The following is a 17,173-nucleotide window of genomic DNA, read 5'->3' on the forward strand; positions in this document are numbered from 1 at the left end:
CTACAATCTGTAAATAATATCAAATATTTAGGACTATATATCGATTCCAATTTAAAATGGAAAACACATATTAACAATTTAGTTAAAAAATTGCGTTTCGTTTTAGTTAAATTTTATCACCTTAAGAATAAAATTCATTTTAATTTTGTGAAAGCACTCTATTACTCCTGGTTTTATTCTTTAATTAATTATGGTGCAATAATATATGGCGGTGAATATAAAACTAATTTACTTCCCTTAATCTCAGTTCAGAATAAATGCTTCAAGATTATTAATTCTCTAAATATAAATAATTCAAGTGTAACTACTACCAATATATATACAAGAATTAACCTATTACCATTTCGCCATAATGTATTTTTTCGTATTTTACTCTATTTACACAACAATAAATTAATATGCAAATTAAAAACTAATGTGTCTGAAAGGAGACCAACTGAAATGTATGAGATTCCCCTCTTTACAAAAGAAATTTCACGAAAACAGTTTTTTTACTTAGCACCTAAATTATACAATAAATTACCATTTCAGTTGCAAAACATCAAAATATATTCTTCTTTTAAGCGTGCTTTATTTCAATTTGTGATGAACATTGACGATTTAGATCTCTATTTTTCACTTTAAAGGAAGCATTTAATTTTTTATACCAGTCTTGTGCCAATCCAAATGAATTTCTTATGTTACCTTTGTTATTTTTTTATTTATTTATTTATTTATTTATTTTATATATAGTTTCATGCATTTTTTTTTGTTTTCTATTATTACAGTGTTCAACAATATATGACGTCTTATGATGAGCAAAATAATTTATAATTGTAATACCCCTTTTTTTTTTTTTTTTTTTTTTTTTTTAATTTCTATTTTAAAATTTATTGTATTACTTTTCTTTGTCGCCTGGACAGGATTTTCCTCTTGACGACGAATATATATTCTTTGTATTTATGTGTTTTGTTCTCAATAAAGTTATATTTGTTTGTTTAAAAAAAAATTGCATGAATATAAACCGTTTCACATTTTCCCACAGTTTTGGGTTTAAAATAATAAATAACTTGAAGTATCGATAGTGTTCAAAAATTTCATTTTACCGAGAGATTCATTTAAATGAAATGAACTGATTCTAACTTGGAATAAGTATGAAATAAAATTAAAATGTAAATCTTACTTACTAATCTTACTAAACTGAGTTAAAGAATAATTTAGAGGTCTTACAAATAATATTACCTGAACTATTGAGACTAACTGAATTCTTCTAAATTTAGAATTCTGAAAAGTTTAAGTAATGACCTTTTTTAATAATTCGAGCTTAAAATAAATACTTTTATCTTCATATCGTTATCTTTATTCTCGTGATATTTATTCTAATGAGCGATTAAAATGTCTTATTAGACGCAGCGCGATTGTCGAGGAAACAGTAAACAGAATCCACTTAGGATTTTGTTTTTACGCAAGTTTAGATCGAGGGTAAAGGAGTTCGAAAAAATTACTAAATTACTTGCTACGGTGAATACTTGATAGTAAGATCCTTAAAGTAAGATTAACTATATATTTCTTTATCGAAGATTCGAATTTTTTGCGTACATACGTTACAACAGTTTACTAGCTCATTAAAAAATGTATTTCTTTTAGTATGCATATATTGTGGAAATTATGTAACGAACATTAGGACTAAACTTCAGATTAAAAAATTCTGCATGTAATAATTTACTTTTTTGTGTAAGAGAGACTTATCCTCCGTTTAACCATCTCAGGAGCCGTGAGATATAATTACCCCACTTGTTTTTGATAATAATATCTCGATGAAAAATAAAAACATAACGGTTACTTACACAGCTTTTCACTGTTGTTGGGGCATTTTTATTGGCAGATAAATCACATGATAGGATTCAGTTTTCTCACATTGATTTCCATATTGTTTTGGTTGTTATCAGCATAAAATTAATATAAGTCATTAAGGTATTGTTTTCCTGTAAATATTTTTGTATCCCTAATTTAAAGATATTTATCTGTACCGTTATTATTACGTTTTTGATTTTGATTGTATATAACATAATTCTAATTGTATATAACATAATTCTAATCTACATTTTAAGATAAAATTACTTAAATCGTTTTCTAATCTTATTAACCGTTTTAGAATTTCTATTTCTCTATTTTTTTTTCTTTTACGAATTATATTAATATATTATTATAAATTGCAGTTATAGATATTCGTTAAATGATTTAGAACTTAACGATCAGCTTTATGCACAATTTGATGCATGCGAAATATTTATTCAATATATCCTTCCGTTTGGTAAGCGAAAATAATAAATTACGATTCTGAATTCACCAAATTTGTCATAACAATATCATTTTAATTTTAAATGTTATTTTAAACAGTGTTTACTTAGAAAAATTACTTATGTTCTCTAATAGCTCTTAATGGAATCATAAGGGAAATATTTAGACGTTGGTACTAGGGACACAATTGTAAGTAAACAAAATTCTTTTTGGTACATAAATAAGTGAATAATTTCAACTTTCATAGAAAAAAATATGTCATGCCTAGAAACAATTCCGGCAATCTTTGGGATATGTGAATGACAGCGAAAAAGGAGCTTACACCCCTTAACAACTAGAATGTTTATAATTTTTATCTATTTAACTACACGATTTTCAAATAGACTGTATATCTAAATAAATATGAGAGATATTGTATACAACTAATTAATTTTGTAACATAGCAAATTAATATTGGGATACGTAATAGCTTAAATAACTATCGTAATATTCCTTTGAGTAACATTTTTATCCAAGTTATTATAAATATTTATTCAAATATTTTTATGTCTTATAGGACCTAACTTTTATCTAACCGGAGTCAAGCAAAAGTGTCTAACTCCGACGCAATTAAAACTGTTTTCGACTTTTAACTTCACAGACAATACAAAGAACGAATATTCACTAATGAAAAAAATTTTTTCTTCCAATAACGACTTCCTGCGTCAAGTTTTTCTTTTCACGGCCAAGCTCAAGATGCTGACATTTCTTCAGTTTCACTTTTGATCGAGATTTAGTAAGAGACTGTTTTCAAATTTTTTTTGCTGAAAGAAAAACACGTTTTGCAACAGATCTGGAAATTTACCTACTATTACCTCACTAGTTGCAAGAATCTCAACACTTAAACTAAATATAAAACTACATTTCGCGTCAGTCCTTGAAAACTTTTCTTTCAATATTCCTGTAAGTATCATACTTCGATTTTTTGTTTTGTTTTTTTCTTCGCTTTATTCCGAAGATAGTGGCTGATTGCTTTTATAGATAACGTTCTTGTCATGAATATTTTACTTATTTATTTTGCTACGTTGATACTTTTTCAGAACTGATTTTAAAAAAAGAAGAACTAACTCATTGTCATTCTTATAATTCGCTTTCGTCAATAAGCAACAGCATCCAATATTGTTAAGTTATTAACAATGTTTAATATTCACGGAACAAATTTCATTTTATGTAATAAGTGGCATTGGTGAACATGAACCACTATTACACATGAATACACACTACTTAGTTTACTTCTGAATAGGTCTTTTCGCCTCAACTATTTGAGTCTTTTTCTTACCTTTCAGTCAAACGATCAGTAAAACGAAAAACAAATGATCAGAAGTTTTTCTGAAACAATTTACTACACTAAAAAAAATTGTAAAAAATTAGAGTATTTTTTTGAAAAAAGTAAATTAACGAAATCCTTACCAATCGATTATCAGTTTTGTTATTAAGGAGAGCTCTAGCGTAAACATAATATACTACAATAAAAGTTGGACTATTTATAATATTTTAAATTTTGCTTTAATAATATGACAAACAATGTTAGTAATGAATATACTTATTGCGTATTTTAATAGCCACTTCGATTTTACATATTTTTTGACTAACCGATAATGCGCTTAAATGACTCCACTAGATGTAGATTGATGCTACTGGGGACATGATATTAATTAGTTTTCAGAGGTAATTAAATACTAAGACAACTCTAATTCGAGTATTTATTTACCTAAATATGTCAATATGTTTTTATGTTATTTACAATTTTTCTCCGCATTTATTTGTTAAATGTGATTAATTCGTGTACTGCGAAAAATTTAGGAAAAATTAATACTTTGACATATTTAAGTTTATTTATTTTTTAATTTAAGTTTAATTATTTCATGTTTTATTTAAATTTTTTAATTTGAAATGTGATTACATATGAAATATTGAACTCACTATTGTTTGCATAACAAATAAGAACTAAATAAGAACTTCTAAAATTCTATTTATGCATTTTACTCTCTGCAGATCAATAATGATTTGTCAAATTACTTTATAAAATAAAAACTGAATTCTACCTAATAAGCAAACTATTTATAATTTTTCTACGAAATAAAGCTCAAAAAATACACTCCTAACGTAGCAACTAGTCTTTGAAACATTTTTTCTTACATTATTAAAATATAGTTCAATTGTTATTTAATAAAATAATATTTATTAGGCTGTAACACAAACATTAAAATTATTTGCTCAAGACTGTATTTTTAAAATTAAATTAGTTTCATTTTGATTTTATTAGCAATAATAGTTCCTACTTAATCTATAATTTCACGTAATAATTTTTACGTGTAATAATAGATTAAATAATTAATTTTATGACTTGTACTCACAAGTCATAAAATTATATGTATGCATGGTTCGGACAAATGACCGGATCCGGTCATTTGTCCGAAAACTCAAATACTCGACTCCGTTTTCTCCCAAGCTCATTTACCCGACAGGTACGTTTCTCAGACAACTCCATCTGTTTTCTATAGAATTTGGGACCATTCAGAATTATACGTAGTTAAGCATTCGAAGTTTTTCTTCTTTTTGTTTTTTTTTTTAATTTTTAGTTATTTATTTTCTTTTTATGCTTTTTGTAAAAATCTTTTTCTTTCATAATTTTTTAAATTTATTTTGTATTTTGCTTTTTTTATTTTTTATTTTATTTTTTTACATTTTTTAATTTATTTTTTTAAATTCTTTTTTTTAAATTTCTTTTTTGACATTTTAAACATTTTTGTTTGCTCTTTGCCTTCTTAGTTAGAATGAATTCTCTGTTGTGCAATCACATTACATTGAAATATTGCGCGCAATACCACGTGAATAGTCCATAGAATAGATCCTAGCAACAATTGCAGCTCAAATTCGATTATTTGTATTCGCTTTCTTTCTACGCATTGTCTACGAATTGGCGAAGAGGTTTACCACGAACAATATCCTCTGACCTATGTTATTCTTGAATCTGTTCCTCTTTAATTTCACCAATCATAGTACAAACATCCACGCGAGATGCCCCAACAAGCCTTTTTTATCAAGCAAATCCCCTGTCGAGCAAATTACTTGTCGGGCAAATTTTCAAAGCTCAGCTGACAAGGAAAATTTAAAAAAAAAAATAACAGTTTAAGCTTCTTACACTTGAAACAAAACTATAATTTTAAACTGTATGCGTTATCTTGCTGTAAAGAATTAGCTGGGCTTTACAATAGACAAATAACTAAAATATTTTAAAAGCTATCAAACTTTTTTAAAGAGCACAAATTTGGCGAGATTTTTCTACCAAGTTGAAAATTATCAAAATCAGAACCTTATTCCCATTTATTGTAAATTTTTATGAGCTCAGGTAATGCAACATTGGATTCAGTGTTTAAATATTAAAAAATTAGACCACAAACGCTTTTCATTTTCTAAAACTGTGGCTCTTCTCCATATTGATGTTTTACACCATTTTCAGAATAAACATACTTTTTTACAGTGCGCTGCCTTGGCATAACAGGAACAACTGTTGCAAACTCACATCAGTTATGAAAAAAGCATCATTTCATGCTACTACACAGCCTTCGAAAAAACAGCTTTACTTTTCCCTAGGATTACCTGGCGATGGTGAATAGGGATTTTACAAGACAGAATCCAATTGTTAAAGATAGCTAAGTTCAATAAAAAATTACAGTATTTTTTTAAAAAAAATTTAAGCAAATAAATGGTAACATCGTAAGGAAAAAAACAGCCAATCAACGATATTAATAATGAGCACTAAAGTAAGTACTCTCAACTGGTATAATAAACTAGTTAAAAAGAGATGAGATTAAGAATAGAATTGTTTCTGTAAACAATAACTCGGGTTTTCAGTTGGATTCAATTATTTTAAATATTAAAGGGGGGGGGGAAATAGAAACAGTTACAATGGAGCGCATTTTTTTCATGATGTTTCAGGTTTTTGATATGATTATAGATATCTCTGCGTTGCTGGTTTCAAATCTGCAATCGTTTTCTCCCTACAAGCTACAGCTTTTATGCAATTCCATTATATATTCCTAACCAGAAGTGACTACTAAATGCCCCCACTTCTCTGCTACATAGGCAGTAGTAACAAGAAGGCAAAAACATTTCAGTTTATGTACTTGTACATTCAGAAAAGAATAAACTGAGCTAAAAATGCAATTTTTAAAAAATTCTGTAGCTTCTGAAATAAAAATAATTTTGAATTTAAAATCTGAATTAGGTAAGATCAAGTACTTGTATAAATGCAATAAAGAAAAAATCACCGTGTTATTTTTTCAAAATTTTTTCCTTTTGGAAAATTTTTTTTAACTGAAAATATCTTTTAAAACAACCACAACTATTTCAGTCGGAGAGAAAACGATGACATGCATTTTTAGTGCGTCAGTTACCTATGATCTCGTATGTCTTCCTTTTCCGCACTATTGCATCTAACACTTTTAAATGAAGTATAATTCTTACGAATGAAATAAATTGTATGCATCATGTTCCGTGACACATTCTTTTGATTAAGGGCTTGTAATATTTATTATTTTTATCGCTCTCAGCATTCATCAAATAAATACAAATAGTCATTACATTATTCAGTGTTTCTACTATTTTTATCATGTATCCTGATACAGATTTACATATTTAAGGCAGTACAGATGAACTCGAATTAAGTTAATTTTTTACTAAAGAGTTTTTTTTTTTTTTTTTTTTTAAAATGGAATCTATACATACCTTACAATTCAAAAAGTTTTCGACTATTATTAACTAAAATAATAAATATTTACTAAAAATTATTTTTTGCACGTAGTTAACGAATTTGAATTAACGAATTTTTTTAATTGTACGCACAAATGCTTAATATCGCTTAAAAAGTCCTCTCAAGATGTGGCGAAATACGCAAAAAGTAAATTTACCATTAGGGGATTCCAACTTTGGATTGCTGTCTTGACCAAACTATGGGGACCATATTTCCCAGATTGCGGCTAATTTCTATATTTGGGAGGGCAAAAATCCGAATCCGTTAAAAAAAAAATTTATGTTTATTCAGAGAGAGTACGTTTTTTGTGTCTGATTTTGTAACTTCAGATATCGGCTGCAATAATTAATTAGCATATTTGTGGCCACTCTCTCAAATCATTATAAACGGGTCTTAGAACGTGAAGATCCGATCTATAGAACAAAATTTTTTTAGGATTTTCCGTTATTTTTTTTTTCGCAGTCTTTGTATATAAACCTATGCGTTTCTTATAAATTAGAACAATCTGACGAAAAATAAGACTAAATAGAAAAATATCATTTTGAAAAACAAATATGAAGGTTACTAAATAAAACTTATTTCATATTTGAATTTGTTACATCTGAATCGTGTAATATCAATACTGGTATAAAAGCAGCAAAATATCAGTTCCCTAATGTTCTTCAGTTATATACTAATTACCTACCACTTCATTTTAAAATTAAAGAAACGTTTAAAATTAAGGATAATATGACATGCTGTGCTGACACACTGATGTACAGGGTGATCTGATATGTATTTAACAAGGAATCCGAATCCCGGTGCGTAGGCTAGTGGAATTTGGATTTCCGTTTATTAAAAGGAAAAGATTAGGTAGGGCACAGAAGCAGTGGCAATGTATTACCTATTGCAAATATTATGAAAAAGTAACGCCTACTTTCTACCCTGTACTGATATTGACGTTTTACAGTCTTGTGAAACGGCACAAGAATGAAGAGTAATTGCTAACATTAACGTATGCAGCAAGATGCACTGCTTTTCATCAAAAACAAATTGTAATAGACAAATCAAAAGAAAGCCAAATCTGGACGGCAAAAGAACAAGTTCCTCATGTTGCCTTTTTTTAAAAACAAAATATCTATAAGTAACAAAATCAAATTTTCACATCTAACTCCCCAGAATTACTTAATAAGATTAATATCTTAGTAAATGCAGCAGGTTTGAGCTCGGAATTTATACCATTTATTTCTTTTATTGAAAACAAACTGCTTGAAAATATCGCCTCGTGCAATGAGCTGTAGCAAGCAGCTGTAAACTTTCTAACTGAAAGTCGTAAAAGTAAAAAGCTCAAGTTTTTTTTTTGTTTACATGTTTATTGAAAACATCACCTTAGCAACAATTTTCCCTTGGCCCCAGTTGGGCTCAATATGAGTCCTATATGAACAAGCACCGAGGAACCAATATATATGGATGTCTAGAATTTTTTACATTGGTCTTACATAGGGGTAATCTCGGTCTTCATGGGGCCTATATTGGCTGATTAAGGAATATAAAATATCGGGGGAATCTAATAATTCTATATAGGACGGATATTGTTTGTAATGTGGTTGTAAAATAACGTGAAAAATCGAACAATTCTATCTAGGGTTAATATCGGAAAGATAACGGCTCTTAGAACCCTTATTGAGGCAAGATTCGTGAATGAGGGCCCAAGTTATTTTGCTGCTAAGGCATCTACATTGTTATTTACCATTTTGAATCATGCACTTTTTCCCCTCACTGATTTAAGTGAATTCTGATAATAGTTTATTAATTGTGGCCTTGTAAGATCAAAGTGTTTTCTATCAATAAACACACAATACATGATTCCATAAAATTAGAATTAAGAAACACATAGTTGAAGGTTTTCAGTAAATTAAGAATATGAACATGAACTGGCATTTATCAATTTAGGAGGGAAGAAAGAATTTCCCAAACTAATATTTACACCAGTGATCCTTAATTAGTTGTGGTAATGGATACTGATATTGCAGTAATAGGTTCTTCGGTAATCGATACATAATTAACTAATATAATTTCTTAAAGTAGGTACGGAATATAGGTATCGTGGTATTAGTTTTCTTGACAGCCCCTCGAAACAAATAAGCGTCGTAAACTGCATTTAATTACAGAAAAAGTTGTGATTTTTTATAAAATTAATAAAAAATTGTTTATAAGTTATAAATAAGTAGTGCATTTAAATTCATTTATTTTATTTGTTTCTTAAAAAATATTTTATCAAATACTATTTTCTCACACAAGAAAAATATTTTATGATGAAATAAAATAAGTTGTATTACCTCATGGGAGAACTAAAGAGATCAACACAGCTGAAGAAAACATAAAACCATTATCACGAAATAACATACTAAATATCACCTTGTGAAAAGTACTACAGGAAATAGCAGCATTTCTTTTGCGTTTTTTTTGGGGGGGGGTTGTCTGGGGCAAGGTTGTTTGCGGTAATTTACAGCCAACCACTGAAACTGCTGCCTCACTGTCTGCATGGTATTGCCTCCCTGATGAAGCTGCCATGTATATCAGTGCATCAACTTTTAATATCGTTTAAAATGTCTCCTTTTTGATAATCAGGTTGCTATTTCCTGTCGTACTTTTCAACCATTTTTTAATACCTTGTCTGGCACGGGTGTCTCTTTTCTTTGTTTTATTTATGTTTTACCTATTTCTACTTCTAGAAAAATGGGGATTCGAATAACTGTATTGTCAATAATCATCTACCTGAGCGTTTCAGGCATAGACGCTGCCTCAAGACCTTTCACAGCTGCTGCATATGATCATGCCCGATTTGGAAGGCTAGACGATCCCCCAGTCCGTGTTTTGGAAGTAAATTTGAAGAAGTATATACAAGCTGCTGAAATTGCAAGCTCAAAAGTAAGAATAAGTCAAATCCGACTAAAAACTTTATATTTTGATTTCATTGAAGACAAATATTTTAATAAAAAGACTGCCCTTGAACCACTAAAAGTCTCATTCTCCTTCAAAGTTTGTCAATAAAGTATTTATTTACTACGTATTCTATTTACAAAGTCCTTGTTAAAAACTAAAATAAACCACAAAACAGGAAAAAGTTCAAAAGCACAAAAGTTGTGGCCAAGTTATAAATATGATTGAAGTGTACTTTCATATTTCAAACTACCATTTAAATTTTTTTTAAAAATCTTGTGATAAGAACTTTAAATTTGTGCTTTTTGTATTTCTATCGAAAACAGTTTTCTGGTGTTTCGTTTTAAATTTATACTTCTTTCAGAAACTATTAAAAAACGAGATTATTTTGTTAAAATTTCTGATATTTTTAGAGATGTTAATAACAGTGAAACTGTGACGTGTGACTGTATCCCTACTAATTTTTCATTATCTGATATTTTTCCTGATGTATATTTTGTATTCAGTATTTTTTTTTATCCTTATCTGCATAAACAACTATTTATGTAAGTTTTTATTTTTTAAATTTTTTATTTTTTAAATTTTTTTTTTTATATTTCAGGGAGCTGACATTATTGTTTATCCAGAATACGGATTATTTTATCCAGGAGACCGATCCCAATTAAAGTCTTTCCTAGAAGACATTCCAGATCCAAAAAAGTTCCAGGCTAATCCATGTGATGAAAAAGATTATTATCTGAAAAAACCGATTCTTTACACGCTTAGCTGCATTGCAAGGAATAATTCAATTGTCGTAGTTGCAAACACTGGCGACATCAAAAATTGCACCGGTGAATCAGAATGCCCTGAAGATGGGGTATTTCATTACAATACAAATGTTGTTTTTGACCGAAATGGAACACTGATACTCAGGTACTACAAGGAACATTTATTCTTTGAATTAGGCATGGATTTGCCAAAAGAGCAACAGGATCCAACATTCACAACTGATTTCGGCACTTTTGCCACTTACATTTGCTTTGATATTATATTTGAAAGAATGAGCCAAGTTGCTAAGTGGCCACAAGTTGATGGCATAATGTTCTCAACCATGTGGTTTGAAAATCCTCCACAGTATGTCTCAGTTCCATTATGGCAAGGGTGGGCATTAGGGAATAATGCCACAATCGTGGTTTCTAATGTACAGAGCCCTAGTTTGTATGCAGTTGGAAGTGGAATATTCCATAAAAAATTTGGATCTCTGGGCTATACATATAGTCCTGACAGCGTGTCAAAGGTGGTTGTGGCGGAAGTTCCTGCTGAGGGTGAACCTATCTCAAATACAAGCCTAATTGCTTTCACTGATACCAAAATCTGGGATTGGGTAGATGATGGCGAGGATGTACCAAAAATTTGTTCCAATCTTATAATCAATGACACTGATCATTTTTCAGGTAAATTTTATTGTTTCGATGAGAAAACCTCAAACTATACTCTTACAAAACTTGTAGATCCCAGCGGCCAAATTGAAGCATGTAACAATGGAATGTGCTGTTCCTTAAATTATACAGCGGAATCTATGGAAGAAGAGTTTTACTTGGGTGTTTACAATGGGACATTGAATTCCTTCAACCGTTATCACTGGTGTGAGGAGAGTTGCTTTGTTGCCAGGTGCGATTCTATTGATGGTCAGCCCTGTTCAACTTTCCCTAGAAGAGCAAGCACAATATTCAAGCATGTAGATTTGAAGTCTAACTTCTCAACAGAATTCATCTATCCATCTGTGGTCAGTAGTAAGAGCAGACTGGTGCCTAAGAATGAGTGGGAGTTTGACGTGACGCATAGATCTGCATACGAAAGTTCCATACATTTCCACAGTACTACAGGAAAAAATCTGTTATCGGTGGGCTTCAAAGCTCGTTGTTACAACAGAGATCCTCCATATGTTAGATAAGAAATTGATTTGTCTACTTCTTAAATTATCCTACAAGTTGTTTTTAAAATAGCTTGTAATAACTATTTTTTTTTTATTCTTACTATATTGTGTCGAATAAAAATTAGCATTAAAAACCTAGTTTTAATTATTAAATATCTACATAGTTTTCATAAAATATACATGTGGGTTTTTTTTAAATTTATTTTTATACTATTTTTTTTTTTACATATATAGGTTTATATTATATAAATAGACTCATCTCATTTTCACTCAAAATTTCTTATTTTTGAGTTATGTACAAAATCGCGGGGAGTTTTGATCATTGCAAAACTTTTCAATTTCCGCTTTAATGGAATTTTTTTTAATAAATTTTTAAATAAAAAAATTACTTTTTTACTATCAGTATTTTTTTAATTTTAAAAACCGAATATTTTTAAACTTTTTAATTATTTGATACTGTGCCGTGCTGGAAGTTAATTATTATAATTATTGAATATAATTTAGCACTGGCTGTGGCGTTTGACCCAAGAACCACTTTTGCAATGAAGTATTGTGAGAATCATGGTAGTGTTACAATGACTAACCTAAGGACAGAAATATTACGAAATAAATATAATATTTAGACTCAGCTACCCACATTAGAAAACATTTCACAAAAACATCCATTTTTCAAAAACATTTTATTGGATGCTATTTTATTTGCAGCAGTTGTTCTTTCGTAAACTGAAAGTAAATAAATGAAATATGAAATACTAAACAAAGAAAGCAAAATAGTAGCAATAGTTTTAATATTATAATGCTATTGCTATTTGGTTGAAAATCGACAACTAACTCAGTGCGGTGCAGCGAAGCAGCAACAACTGATTCGTCGAATTTAAATGACATAAACTGAACAATTTGTAGTATGAAGGAATAAGTAGGAAAGGGAAAGCTGCCAGGCACCAGTAAGATGGTTTATAAGCTATTAAATAAAAATCATGAAGTTAAAATATAAGTTGAATAACAAACTACAATGAAATAAAGAACGGAAATATTTACAGAGCTATGCCCAATATTTACACGAAAATCTAATAAATCCAGTATTTCAAATAAAATACTATCTTGATTGAGTTATTTAAGTCCAAAGTGACTTGAATAAATAATTTAGAATAAGATTGAAAAAAAAAACGCACACACAATTGGTTATACTATAGCCTACGTCACAGATCGTGTTATTCTTACTAAATTTAACTCGTAAACAGCATTTTCTGCGAACCTGATTTCTAGCAACAAGTAAAAGCATCAAACGAAGTGTCTTGTTTTAAGTCGCTACTCGCCAGGTTGGAATTGTATTAGTCTAGTTCCTTTGGAAATAATTTATATTGTTGATTTACCGAAGTTTATGAATTTAGTAAGCATATTTAAAACTCAGTTTATTAATTAAACTAAAAGGTAAATGTTATTCCTAGTAAGTGAAAGTAGTTGTGCTTTTTTCATATTATACCCAATTAGAATTAAGTTAACATGAAGAATTAAAGTTTGTTTAAATTTGAATCGAAATAACAACGGAGTTCTAACAATGATAAATAAATAATGATACATTGATAAATGAAACATTTTATCAAATAGAAATGGTTTTTCATCCAGACTGTGGAAAAATTGTTTGCTTTAAGTTATTTAAATCCGAATCCTGGAGAAATAAGAGTAAATGAATGAATAAAAAATAACTTTGGATTAGCTTTAAGAAATTACGCCGTTTGTAATTACGATGTTTTATGCAATGGCTGGCTTTTGACATCCATTGAATATTACATTAATTATTCCTCCTTTTTTTTTTCATAAAAACCACTCAGAACGAATTTTCTCCATCTATTTGGCGCAATGCCGAACAGTGCGATCATCAATGTTGCTTATTCCCAAGAGGAATTAAGCAACCGCTTCACGCTCAGGAGAAAACTCCATTCCACATCATCGTGGTTGGGTTTTCTGCGAAGTTCGGTGAGTGAACTCGCTAATCATACTATAGAAATGATCCTATGAAGTATGATCTTGATTATTTCAAGAATTTCAAAATATATATACACTCTATTATGTAAATTATACTGGTATTTATACTTTCAAAATTTTTAAGATTTGTTTATATTAAGTTACCGAAAAATTGGCAATCGATTAGAAGCAACACCGTATCTCTTATCAAATTTCCAATTAGAATTATGATCGATGAGGAATAGTCCTCCTAAGTAACAATAGGTAATGATATTATAATCTTATATCAGACGCTCACGATTCGGCCGCAATATTAAACATTTGGGCAGAGATAAAGTAACGCCTACTTTCATTTGAATCGTAAGTCATCAATATGAATAGATATCTTCTGCAACACCGAATCTCTTACAAATTTCCAATCAGAATTATGATCGATGATGAATTGTCCTCCTAAGTAAAGCAATAGCTATACTAGGCGTTTACGATTAGGCCGCAACATAGAAAATTTGGGCAGACATTGAAAAGTAACGCCTACTTTCAACTGAACCGTAAGTCATCATTATGAAAAGATATCTTCTAGAAAACGAGGCGTTAAGTTAACACTTTGAGGGCAGGAAATTTAATTAAAAAAAAAAAACAGAATTGTCAATATTATTTTAGCTTAGCTTTAATTAAACAATTTATTTAAATGGATTTTTGATTTCAAATTATGTTTATATTTATATGCTTATATTTATATGTGTAAATTTAGTTTCGATATTCAAATGTTTATTTACCCAAGCAAAGTGCTTGTAATTTTGTATTAGCAACCACATCGACTGCTAAATTCAAAATGTTATCACTTTAAACTTATGTAAATTTCTAGATGTATGGGATAGGGGCCGCTGCGCGGCCCAGGTGCCCAATTTTTTATAAATAAAGTAAAGTAAAGTAAATGGATTTTTGAGTTATTTTATTTATTTTGTGGTTAGTATTGAAAACCACAGCCCTTCAGAGAGATAATCGAATTTCATTTTACTGCAAAGTTTTACCGAGTATGAATTATTGAAATTTCAAAAAATGAACAATTTAAAAAGGCTTTTTGTGACAATTGTAATTTTATAGCACCTCTGTAAGCCATATCGGTAGCAACGGCTCTCATTAATTCATCGGATCTGACAGGACTCAAAAGAGATAAAAATAATGACATGGCAAGGCATTTTAGGGCGTCGGCCGAAAATCGTTAATAAAAGGATACTTTGTTCCGATCATGGGGGGGGGGGGAATGTTAAAACTTATTAAAACCATCATATTTGATCCATACAATATGAATTTATAAATTTCTAATCACATTTGTTTGCACATTAATCTATATTTATTCAAAAACCTCTGCATTCTATTTTTTTAATGATCTTTCTTCTGCGCGTTCGATGTATTTCGGCGAGATAAAGTCCTGTCCAATCAAATTATAGAAATCTTTGTTTACATTTACGTCGCCCTTTCTACCAAACTAGAGATTGAAAAAATTTTCCGATAGGAGCTCAATCTTTCAATACCAAAATGAATTTTCTCCAACATGGCGGTGCAACGACCCATCTTGTTACGAATGGATAGTTGACGGAATGTAAACATGCATGAATGGTGTTTTCAATATAAATATAAACAACAGCAATCTCGAGCTCTTGACCTGCTCTACTTCTGGTTAGAAAGTTTATAGCTGCTTACTACAGCTTATTCTGCGAAGGGATATTTTCAAGCAGATAATTTTGTTTTTAATAAAACAAATAAATAATATAGTTTCTGATCTCAAATCTGCCGTATTTCATATTTGTTTTAGTAATTTATTGGTGTATTTATAAAAATAAGAGAGAGAGACATGGTTGATAGATTTAGAAAGAACACGCTTTGTGGCTGTACCGATTTATCCTCCTTTTACTTGTTTATTGCTGTTTGTTCTTGTTGGAAGTCGTGCACCATCATAGGTCATCATATTGTCCAAGCAACGAGATCAAGTTCATTTTACAAATTATTATTTGGATTTAAATTTTGAAGTTGGTATATTCTTGACAAGGTAAGAAACGTTTTATAACAATTCCTGCTTTTCAAATGACGATTTTTACTACTTGAAATGACAAGTCTTCACATGAAGATTCTTGTTTCAAACGCAAATATATAATCAGGTAACAAATACACATATACAAGCTTCTTTTACGTAAATTTGTGATTTAAATAGTATATATTGTTTCCTTTGAAATTATCCAGTACCTTAAAATAAAAAACAAATTCTTGCAAATTTCTTAAATTAATCTTTTTTATTAAAATAGGCCAGTATAACAGTAAGCTATCAATACTGGCAATATAAAAACTTAGAAGATGTTGAAGTCAGTTGCATTGACACTGGTCGGTTATAGAAAAGCCTTGAACTTGAAAGAACTTGGAACCTCACTTTTTGTTTCCCTTGATATCTATAACCACTAAAACATGCATAACAAAATTAATTAAAGCATTATATTTCATACTAAAACTATAATTTTTTTTGGAAAAAAGAAAAGAATAAAACTTTATTACAATAGCGTTTCCCGTTTCCTCAAGGTATTAGAAGGCATTAACTATTAGTAGTACATAATCGCCGCTTTGCAGATTAGCTATCACTAAAGACAACTTTTATCAGCTATTATGAAGAAAAAATATATTATTTTACTCCCCATCTCATGTATACTGCATATCTATTTACAAAACATGTTTACTTAAGGTAAATATTGGACCGTTCCAGAGAAATCATGAAGAGGAAGAAAAGATCTTTCCTACATTGATTTGAACTTTTTTAGCCTAATGTTTATAATTTAAAGCTATATTTCAAACACTAAATTGATCAAAGAAATGTTTTATTGTAATTTCATTAAAAATATGATAAAAATTAAAGCAAAAAAAAATAATAATAATATATATATATCGAAACTGTGCCTCCTGTCTCAAAGAAAGAAAGAAAATACTCCATGAGCAACACAAATGAATATTGGTTATCAAAATGGGCTACAGGTGGCGTAGAGCAGAACTCTCTAACTGTTTTAACAATTCGCATGCTTTCACCATTAGCGTGTAAACAGTAATATAAGAAGGAAGTACTACGTTAGTTTCTGTCTTGATTTTTCAAATAGATTAAAAAAAATTAAGATCGGAAACTATATAGAATTGAACACTACATTAAGCATAGTTCTAAAAAAGTGTCGTGGAAATTTTAAAAAATATTTTTGGCAAAAATTTCAAGAAAGGGGAAAATATCGTAGCTCGTTCTTAGGAGGAGAGGGAAAAAGTGA

At 29.5% G+C, this 17,173-nt stretch overlaps 1 protein-coding gene and 1 non-coding gene across 3 annotated transcripts; one reads left to right on the forward strand and one right to left on the reverse strand.

Annotated features, from left to right (window-relative positions):
* Positions 1 to 1,384: 1,384 nt before the first annotated feature.
* On the forward strand, positions 1,385 to 12,046 carry LOC107455973 (pantetheinase). 2 transcript variants are annotated; one of them, XM_016073721.4, is made up of 3 exons: positions 1,385 to 1,528; positions 9,790 to 9,985; positions 10,599 to 12,046. In XM_016073721.4, the coding sequence occupies exons 2-3, from the start codon at positions 9,794 to 9,796 to the stop codon at positions 11,928 to 11,930; spliced, it is 1,524 nt and encodes a 507-aa protein (XP_015929207.1). In that variant the 5' UTR covers positions 1,385 to 1,528; positions 9,790 to 9,793; the 3' UTR covers positions 11,931 to 12,046. The 2 variants fall into 2 exon arrangements, with proteins under 2 accessions (XP_015929207.1, XP_015929208.1); XM_016073722.5 differs by lacking the exon at positions 1,385 to 1,528 and adding an exon at positions 2,837 to 3,222.
* Positions 12,047 to 13,735: 1,689 nt separating this feature from the next.
* LOC122269498 (small nucleolar RNA U3) lies at positions 13,736 to 13,942 on the reverse strand. The gene has a single exon (XR_006225234.2). It is a non-coding gene; the product is annotated as a small nucleolar RNA U3 (small nucleolar RNA).
* Positions 13,943 to 17,173: the final 3,231 nt, after the last annotated feature.

The sequence above is a fragment of the Parasteatoda tepidariorum genome, chromosome 1, assembly GCF_982258835.1.
Source record: "Parasteatoda tepidariorum strain Cologne lab strain chromosome 1, Ptep-v5.0, whole genome shotgun sequence".
Classification (NCBI taxonomy): Eukaryota; Metazoa; Arthropoda; class Arachnida; order Araneae; family Theridiidae; genus Parasteatoda; species Parasteatoda tepidariorum.

What these genes read in the sequence shown, in the direction of transcription:
- LOC107455973 (XM_016073721.4), top strand. Translation starts at nt 9,794, where the DNA reads ATGGGGATTCGAATAACTGTATTGTCAATAATCATCTACCTGAGCGTT. An exon ending in CTGAAATTGCAAGCTCAAAA is followed by an intron (nt 9,986 to 10,598) that starts GTAAGAATAAGT and finishes TTTATATTTCAG; the next exon opens with GGAGCTGACATTATTGTTTA.